General features: G+C 42.0%; 1 protein-coding gene across 1 annotated transcript in view; it reads left to right on the top strand.

Annotated features, from left to right (window-relative positions):
• spon1b (spondin 1b) overlaps positions 1-5,906 on the top strand; it is a 166,239-nt gene extending 160,333 nt beyond the window's left edge. Inside the window, exons 15-16 of the mRNA XM_020604298.1 lie at positions 3,162-3,419; positions 3,499-5,906. Coding sequence (XP_020459954.1) covers positions 3,162-3,419; positions 3,499-3,662 — 422 coding nt within the window. The 3' untranslated portion in view covers positions 3,663-5,906. The remainder of the gene's footprint in view (positions 1-3,161; positions 3,420-3,498) is intronic.
• The last annotated feature ends 4,359 nt before the right edge of the window (positions 5,907-10,265 follow it).

The raw sequence follows: 10,265 nt of genomic DNA, 5'->3' as shown, positions 1-10,265 counted from the left end.
GCAATTTTACTGTTGACATCCAAATATTTGATAGAACTTAAAGTAGCTGGAGTCAAGTGGGGCATGTAAAGGTCAGTACATGTTCAGACAGATTTTAAATAGTCCCCATTTGACCAGTTTAAATGAATGGGAACTAAGATAACTAAAACAAGCCTACTGTGTGCAGTGATTTTCTGTTGATTGCTTAATTTTTTTCTTTTTCACATTTTACATTATTATTTAAAACCACTTGACAGAAATGAAATAAATGATTAAAACTGTTGGAAATAGCACTTTGATTTTATAGAGGTATGTATCTCCTGGTATGAAGTAGTGTATTTACATCAGTGTACATTCATTATGGCAGAACCTCCAACCTGTCCAATCATCTGACTGCTCTGATTTTGCTTGTTTCCTTGTCTTTTTGAAACCATTTATGGATTTACAGTTAATGTAAATTATTAGGCCATGCTTTTTTATTTATTGCCTCTTTTACTGGTCTGATTTTCAGGTGCATCACTTATGACCAGCTTGTTTTAATATTCATCAATCAATGTCTTTAATACATTATTTTTTATTGAGTGGCTAGGCATGGTCTACCATCCATACAGTGTCACCTCAGAATATATGTTAGTTTTGTATTGTGGCAGTATGTCTACATACAGCATGTTCTTCGTTGTGACTTGTCTGATTGTGTTTTTTTTCCCACCGGTCACAAGGAAGTTGTCTAGTCTGATGGACTGTCACTTGTTCCCTAGGTCTCCGCAGCTATACTGGAGAAAATTGCTGTTACACCTAAGAGGAATGATGGGCATAATTTGTTTATAAAAATGTCATGTTATTTTAACTACACAAAGGATCTGCTAATCTGGGTGTGCTGACATGACCTCCTCCGGACTATAAATAGTGGTGCCACACTTACTACCCAGGAATCAAGCAGCACCAAGGTTTTCCCATCTTCATTGCAATACATACTGTAGATGCATTTCAGTAAATATGTAACATGCCCACTCACTTTTCCTTTGACCTTAATGTCATAAATCAGTCATAAATCATGGAGGTGGCAACTTGCAGATTGAGGGGTCTGAGGGGAGCAGAGGACTGAAAGTTATAAACACTTGCTTTTGAGCAAATCTGATTATTGAGAATTCTAAATTAGTGACAATAAAGAACAAATAATTCAACAGGTATATCTAAAAAAACATACAATATTTTGCTTTGCTACAGTTACATTAGTAAAGATTCAAAGTGGTTATTGTCATATGGAGAGTATAGAAATGTGTTTCCCTGCACAATGAAATTCTTACTTTGCCATCCACACTGAATGCCAAACAACACAAGTGAAATATGAAGTAGATATACAGTGGCATAAAGATCTAAAGGCACTTCAACCAGCGAGTGAAAAGAAATATACCGTTTAGTCCCAAACAGGGTCACAGGGGGGCTGGAGCCAATCCCAGCCAGCTGCAGGCGAGAGGCGGGGTACACCCTGGACTTGTAAACCCCTATCAGCTGTTTAGGAGTCTGATGGAAGTCCTGCATTTCACATTTCTGAACCTCCGACCAGAGGGCAGGGGTGTGAACAGCCCATGGAGTGAGTGCCACTGGCCTGTAGTCATTCAGGCAGGGGACCAGGCTCTTCTTGGGAAGGGGGATGATGGCTGTGGTCTTAAAGCAGGTGGGAACGATACTCTGGCTGAGGGAGAGGTTGAAGATGGTGGTGAGAACATCAGCCAGCTCGCTGGCACATGCCCTGAGAGCCCTCCCAGGGATGTTGTCCGGTCCTGCCGCTTTGCGGGGGTTGATCTTCCTCAGGACTGTGTGTACCTGGCCTGGTGAGACAGTTAGTGGAGGGGAGTTGGGCTGGGTGGTCTCGGTGTGTGTGTGCCTCCTCTCTGTGCTGCAGTTGGAGGTCTCAAAGTGGGTGTAGAAGGTGTTGAGGTCATCCGGCAGGCTGTCTGTGAAGCTGATGATGCTGGTGGTGGTCCTGTAGTCCGTGATGTGCTGCAGGCCTTGCCACATCCGTCCAGAGTCAGCAGTAGAATAGAAGCCATTCAGCTTCTCTCTGTACTGCCTCTTGGCCGCTGTGATGGCTTTCCTCAGTCTGTAATTTGCAGCTTTGTACTCCGTCTCATTGCCTGATCTGAATGCAAGAGAGCGAGCACGCAGCATGTGGCGTATCCAGGGCTTCTGGTTGGGAATTTTCTGACTTTCATTGCACAGTGTGCAGCAGAAATGCTAAAAGATTACATTGCATTCTAGGGCAAATGTGTCTGTTATGGTAGCCCCCCTCACCAGGAAGGTGAGGGAGACTTGAGGTTGGACTCAAGTTTGCAGGCCCAGGTGCTAGTACAACAAAAACAGGTTTGAAGGGACAAAAACGCAAAGTAGTAACATAACTAAACAAAACTAGGGCCATGTGCATACATAATCAAAGGAGGCTGAAATAGTGGAGGAGACCCGGATGAATACCTAAACAGATAAATGGAACAGTAGGAATCAGGAGAGCAGGAGGATGAGGATGGACAAGTGAAAACAGGGTAGGAAAACAAAAACCGACAATCAACAGCACAGGGACTGTCAGCGTTGAAGTATCGGTGCGTTTTGCGAAAACGCATAAGTAACGTGATATGTCAAGCCAAAATGCACAGTAACTGTCAGCGTAGCATTCTAAACACGTCTAATATGCGGTATTAACATAAAATTGTCACATACTGTGAGTAAGTAATGTACCGGCGACGGCGGAGCGTCTGCCAGAGGTATAAATAAGGAGGAAAACTAATCAGCGGGATGTACCCCAGCTGTGTGCACCGACAAACGAGTCGCTAATTACCGAGTGCAACACAGCTGAGGTGCAGAATCCCGCAGGTCAAGAAAACAGAGGAGAGAAAGGCGGAAGAAAGGCAGCTGCCACCGAGCGGCCCTGACAGTGTCTGTCAATGTCACCCTCTTCCTTTGAAGGGTCGGTCCCACACAAGTTAGTCTGAGTTTTCAGTAAAATGGAAAGCCAAGGGCTGTGGAAAAATCACTGTGGACTTGTTAAATGACTGCTGGAACACTAAGGTTATGCATTGTACACAAGTTTATCAACCAGTGTGAGAAATATGCATTTTCCTCGTCTCTGTCCCCTTGTTCTTTCTTGTTTTTTTTCTGTTCTTCCTTCCTCCTCTTCCTCCATCCAGCTGTCGACTGCATGGTATCCGAGTGGTCAGAGTGGTCAGAGTGCAACAAATCCTGTGGCAATGGACACACCATTCGGACACGTATGGTCAAACTGGAGCCACAATTTGGTGGCAGGGCTTGCCCTAAGACCATCGACAGGAAAAAATGCAAGATCAGGAAGTGCCGCACAAAAACAAAGGAGGAGAGAGGAGGGGGCGGAGAAAGGAGAAGCAGGCGGGGTAAACTGAGTAGAGATGCAGTGGTGGATGAGCAGTCAGGTTGGTGGTCATAAACTGTTAGATTGTCATTACTAAAGCTGCTATATGAGACGCTGCCATCTCTTATTTGTTCCAACAGGTTGCAGGATGGGGCTGTGGAGCAGCTGGACGGACTGTACCAAAGCGTGCGGAGGTGGGACACAGGAGCGTGTCAAGAAGTCAAAGAAAAGAACAAAGGGTGTTCACAGGGCCAGGTGTAAGAAGTGGGAGGAGAGCCGCACCTGTAATGTTCATCCCTGTTAGGGGCGCTACTGACCTTCAGGGTAGGAGAGGGAACTGAGGGTGAAATACATGAGGCATTTGAAAAGGTGATACATTTTTTTGTGTACAGGGAGGTTGGGTGAGGGTGGAAAGGAAAGACAATGGCAGGTGGAGGGAAAAAAAGAAAAGAAGGAGAAGAAGGATATGTGTTGTTTAATGAAGCCATTATAGACATTTAATTAACAGGGCTGACGTTTCTTTTAGACCTTCAGTGGCAGAATTAGAGAGTCATGTCTGCATCCTGCAAAAAAATCAGCTTTGCAGGAATTTGAGAAAAAATAACAACTACAGTAGCTTTCTCACTGACACAACCCTGGGGTATGACATATGGTCAAATCCTTGCATTTCCTGGGAATTCTCACCAAAATTTGCTTGTCTTCTTGGAAAAATACCACGGGAGCCTATGCTTTGATTCATTCTGTATGAACTAAGACATAGATGCTCTCTGCAAACATCATTAATGATATCATGCAAGTGTGATAGCTTTGGTTCACAGTGATATAACTGTATCAACTTATTAGCTGTGGCAGCTTTTAATTCAAATTCATGCTGAATTGGCAGCCCACTGATGTGCGGCAAGAAGCAGAATAACCTGTAAACACAAACTTTGCAAACATTTCAGGTGTCTTAATCAGATGCAAAGAATGCAGGCTCCTAAAAGTGCAGTATAGTGTGTATACACAGGTATACATCATATACCCTACTCTTCTCAGAGAGATTTAAAACATACCTACCTGCTTATAGATTTATGTATTACTGTACATCTTGCAGTTTTTCATGTGATCTATAATGTTTCGACATACAAGACACTTTCATTGCTGACTTTAGCCTTTGAGGCAGAAAACACACCCTTGTGGATCCAGACCTGGGGAGAAACACTGTCAAACCCGGGGAACAAATGTCCCTTTCCTTCCAGTTGTTCCATAACCCGCAAGCTTAATGGCTTTGTATGAAATTGCTGACTGTAGTTTAAACACCAGTTACAAACAAATAAGGCCAAGTGGTGGACCAAGTATTCAGAGCCTTTACTTTCGTAAAAGTAGCAATAGCAATATAAAAATTGTCCATTACAAGTCACTTAAGAAAAAAGTACAGAATGTAGTTAAAGTATCATTATTCCAACTAAATGTCCAACAGCAATGAACATCTTCCTCCCCCTGTATCCACTCAGACACAGACATAATGTTAAAAAAGGTATAATATACTTAAAAACAAAATATCAGATGATAGTGTATATTTACTTCAAAGAAGACTTGTTGTTTTACAACCACATAAGCCAAAGAATAAAATCACAAATTTGAGTAAAAACATTTTATCATTCATTCTCAGCACTCCTTTGTTTAAAATCAAACTTAATCTATGGCGAGAAATCCCTGGGGAAGGGTAACATAGTGCCAAGAAGGAATCACAGACAAACTTTCAGCCCTACATAGTTGGCAACTGTCACTGAACTGACAAGAACATAAATGAAATATAGGTGCTCGTACAGAAAGTCTTTAAACACTAATGGATGTACTGTTGATTTGCTATCTAACCAACACTTATAAATGACACTACTGTGTAATTACTAAAAAAACACTTTCCCTAACAAACATATACAATGAAATGGAGATGTTTTATACTGTTAAAATTAGTCTTTATATACTGTACTGCTGTTTACCTGTCATTTCAGCTGATTGTAGCATTAAAGCTGTAACCGCGCTCTCTCTGGTCGAAGATCTTATTTTAGCATGTGTAAAAATTATGATTTTGGTTGGACATTATGATTTATCAGCTTTAGATATTGTCTTAAATCAGAAAGCTAAATGATTGTAATCTGCCTTTGCTGGTTCCTGAAAACACAGATTGTCGATTGCAGCTTCGACGGGCCACACCGTACACATGGGCTGTGCAGCACTAGTGCAGGGCTCTGACTGGAAAAGGAATTGTGTGAGAAGTGATATAGAGCTTTCTACAGCATTAAAACTTTAGGACAGAAAAACAACACTTTTTTCATATGTATTACACGTTTTTATTGTGCTTTTCATTTGTGTTTTTTATTACTACTCAGCAGGTTGCGTTGTATAAGAATAAGAATGTCATCACCAAAGTTACATTTTCTAGAAGTGTTTTCACTGACGGTCTTGCCTTCACTCTTTAATGTTTTCAAGCCACTTAATTTTGTTGTTTTGCCTCTGTATCACATGACTATTTTGTAAGAAACCACCTTTACAATAAAAAAAGGTAAATGTGAATATTAGAGTGCCATTGATCTGGTTTTGTTTCCACCTAATATGGGGTCTATAACAAAAGAAAAAAATATTTTGTGGAGGAACTGGTTGATCATAGTATAATAATAATTGTACACATACCGAGGCCTGTGGGATTCCAAAGGTAAAGCCAATGGTTAACAAAATACAAAGCTGACAGGTAAAAGGTGATGATGTTAACAATGCTCTGGAAAAACTCAGCATTGTTGGGGATAAAGTTTGCCCAGAATTAATTTGCATTCAGCCATAAAAACAAGGTTTTTCATGTTTGGTAATGTATTTACAACTTCCCTCCACTAGATGGCAATAGAAGAATGGAAAATCAATAATTCAGAAAAAGATCATTGTCAAACTGATACTGTGAGTAGAATAAATAGGCATTGAATGGGTGTTTAATTTATTTATCTCAGCACTTTCAGCTGCTCTCATGTCTTGGAAATCCTATGCCCACTTTGAAACTTTGAGAATTCTCATGCCAGCAGAGAGGCCTTGCTGATTACAGTAATATATTGGATGTCAGACAAGCTGGTTTGTGCCATATCATGAAGTGTGTTAATCCAGTAAAAGCTCAAGCTCCAAAAAGAGTGGCTCCTACATTTCCCACAGTGCAACTCAGTAGCTTCTATTGCTGGACTTTGCCTGGTAAACAATTCAAAGCTTCTGTTTCACTAGAACATCTCCAGGATCAAGCTAAGATAACCCTGATGAAATCATCACAACATATTTATGGTGATCCTCCAGACTTCACAAACTTTCTACAGAGTCACAGAAGGCATTTTGCAACTGTTTTCAGAGGTAAAGCAGTACTCACCACCAGTAAATTCTCTTTAAATTGTAAAATCAGTAGAGTGTCCATTTAACAATCCAGACAACCCAAAAGTCAAAACAGCTTGTTAAGTCTGTAGTTACTTGTAAATTTAAACTTGTTGAACCTAAGTCTTAGGATGCTTCCTGTTTAAATGACCTGCACAATATAATGAGACTTTTAAGTGTTATGAAGTCAGACCACAAATCAGTGGTAATGGATGCTCATGAATTTACAGAGTCTATTTTATAGATCACCAGTTAGGCTTTCAGCTTCAAACAGGGAAAAAGTAATTTCTGAGTTCCCATGATAACAGCTGCAGTCTGGTTTTTTTTTATTATCTAAGACTGACAAGTACATTTGAGGTAATATGTAGCAGTGTGGGACATGTAATCTCTTTAACCTAAAACTCATGTTGATAAAACTTCATGTTTTTAATTGTTTGCAAAATTCCAGATACCTATAAGCTCTGTTTCATTTACAAAGCTCCTTTCTGGCTCTTTCAAACCAGGAACTCACAAAAAGACGAAGTAGACCACTTAGATTTTATAAAAAATAACCGTGCTGGTTTATTCAGAGGATCACAGGTAAAATTAACATTACACGTCCAGATCTCTCCCACCACCAACCTGCGCGCAGGCAGCTTGGAGATGAAAGACCAAGAAACCTATATAATTTTAATCATTTTGGGCTAACCCCATACTACGCAGGGACGCCAAACCGAGACGTCACCTGATATGCCAGCTTGCAGCTGACCATAACAATAGTCAAAACATGAGGAAAGTCAAGGTGTGTGGCTGTTGATTTGTGGTGTGTATCTAAGAACAATTTGACATGACATTTCACATTAAGACAAATATTAAGATTAGCATTACAGTTAATAATAACAATCCTCCCTGCCTGCAGCCTTTGTATGATTTAATTATCCTTGGCCTAGATGCAGTCTGCAAGCACATGAAAATAACTAAGCATTTAACAGCCTGAGCTAGACATCCTGTCTCCACTAAACATTTCTAGACAACAAATCTCTAAATATCTATCTAACTAAGAAATAACCTAACATACCAAATACTTGATGTTGGACAGAACATACAGAGTGCACTGGGCGGTGTCAAACAGTGTGCTTTGAAGCAGATTACATGTGTAAAAGATAACAGAACAAATGTGACAGGTGATGGCTAGCTTAGCTCAACATGAAACTGATGGCTTTGTCTAAATGTTCAAAAACACCCTATCTCACTAGCTTTAGAGATGTTTGGTACAGTAGGTGGATTCTGTTACACGGCCAGGCTACATCTTCCCTCCTGTTTACAGTATTTATGCTGAGCTACATGGCCACTAACACAGCAAGTAAATAAAGAGGTCAAGCTAGTATGTTAATGAAAACTGCCCATTTATAATTCAACTATTTAAGCAATAAACCCTTAATAAGGGCAACAACAACAACAATTCCACCATACTGTACCCATACTGTACCTAAAGTTTAGCTGCATAAACCAAAAGTGGCTCTAAAAATGAATTTATAGTGAACAAAGGCTCTAATCAGTATGGACCCAGTGCTTGCCCTGGATTTCCATACTGCTACAATTTTATGATAGATAAAAGCAGCAAAACATTCACAGAAAGTGTCAGGTTTGCCCGGCGGCACCTCCCTCATTTCCTTTCCTCACACTAGTCAGCTCCCTTGCACTGATTGCACTATTAGACACACCTGCCCCGCTTCGCTGATACTCACCAGCTGCGCCTCGTTAGTTTCCTCCATACTTATACACTGCTCACCGTTCACTCCCCTGCCAGTTGTTTCTCTGTCTTCAGGCCCTGTGTATGTTATCGTTTTTTGCCGAGTACACACACACACACACACACACACACACACACACACACACACACACACACACACACACACACACACTCTCTCTCTCTCTCTCTCTCTCTCTCTCTCTCTCTCTCTCTCTCTGTTTTCAGTTATTCCCCGAGTCTCTATCCTGCCCCGCTGCATCTGGTTTTCCTCCTCATCCGACCCCTCCTCTGGACCCTGGTTTCTCTCAGCTCTACCAGCCACCACTTCACAGGTCGATGCACAGTCCCCTTTAATCTGTCTCTCTGTTACTCGTCTCTCAGTCATCATCATCTCCACCCCGCCCAGCCCAGGAGTGAATCCAACATCCGCAGCCTGGCCTGTCATCACTCCATTGACTGTGTTTCCTGCTACCGCTGATCGGCACCCGGTCCTCTCACTCCTCCTCATTCATGTAAATATTTTGTTCACTACTAGCACTGTAAATAAATCCCACTGCTTGCACCGAAGCCAGCTACCTGGGTCCGTTATTTTTTTCTGCTCGCTCATTGGTGTGTTCGAGCGGTTCCTAACACTAAGTAAAACAGAAATCCATGCTCATGAGACATTCGAGACTGATTTGTCTTATTGTACATGATGAATATTGCACATCTATAAATTCAGGTCTTAATGGCATTTATTGTAACTATATCTCTTGGATAAAAGCTGTTTTTGAGTGTTTGTGATTTTATTGGCCAGGGTGGGAGGGGTCCTTGAGAATGTTATTGGGTTTTTTTTTGAGACAGTGGGAACTGTGTAGATGTTCCAATGAGGGGGGGAGAGGGCAGCTGATCCCCTCTGTAGTGGTGACAACCCTCTGGAGTACTTTCCTCTCTGTGCCTCTGGCAAACAACACGCATATACTGTATGTTAGTATGCTCTCTATGGAGCAATGGTAGAAGGACACAAGCTGTTTTTCAGACAGATGGTTCTTCTCTGCTGTGCCTTCTTTATTAGTGCTTTGGTGTTAGTGTTCCAGGTCAGGTTCTCTTCCAAGGTGCATGCTGAGAAACCAAAAGTCTGAAACAGTCCCCATAGGTGAGTGAGGGCTGGACATCTTTTATTCCTCAAGTCTGATCAGCTCTTTTGTCTTGGTGGTGTTGAGGTTGTTGTCTGTACACCACACGAACATTTGTTTCATCTCGTCCTGGTATGTAGACCCAGTGATGAGCCCCACAACAGCAGTGTCATCAGCAAACTTGATGATGGTGTTGCTGGTGTGGGTGGGAGTGCAGTCGTGGGTGTAGAAGGTACAGAGTAGGGGCTCGGCACACATCCCTGTGGGGGGGCCTGTATTGAGGCCTGAGGAGATGTGGGGACCAACTCTGACCCTCTGAGAGTGATCCAGGATGTCATTTAACCAGAGGCAGATGGCGTGGGATAGTCCCAAGTCTGCCAGTTGGGACATCGGTCTGTGGGGGAGGATGGTGTTAGTTGCAGAGCTAAAATCTATAAAGAGCAGCCTAACATGGCTCCCCTTCTGCTCCAGGTAGATCACAGCATTATGAAGAGCTGTGGCTGTGACATCCGCTGCAGACCTGTTGGCTCTGTATGCAAACCAGTGTGTGTCAAATATGTGTGGGAGGGAGCTGATGAGATGACTTGGGACAATGTCTCAAAGCACTTCATGATCATGGGTGTCAGTGCCATAGGGCGGTAGTCATTTAAGCTGCTGACGTGACCTTTTTGGGCAG

The sequence above is a fragment of the Monopterus albus genome, unplaced genomic scaffold (assembly GCF_001952655.1).
Source record: "Monopterus albus unplaced genomic scaffold, M_albus_1.0 scaffold65.1, whole genome shotgun sequence".
NCBI lineage: Eukaryota > Metazoa > Chordata > Actinopteri > Synbranchiformes > Synbranchidae > Monopterus > Monopterus albus.
Note: the sequence above shows the minus strand (reverse complement) of the source record. Positions and strands in the feature narration are given on the sequence as shown.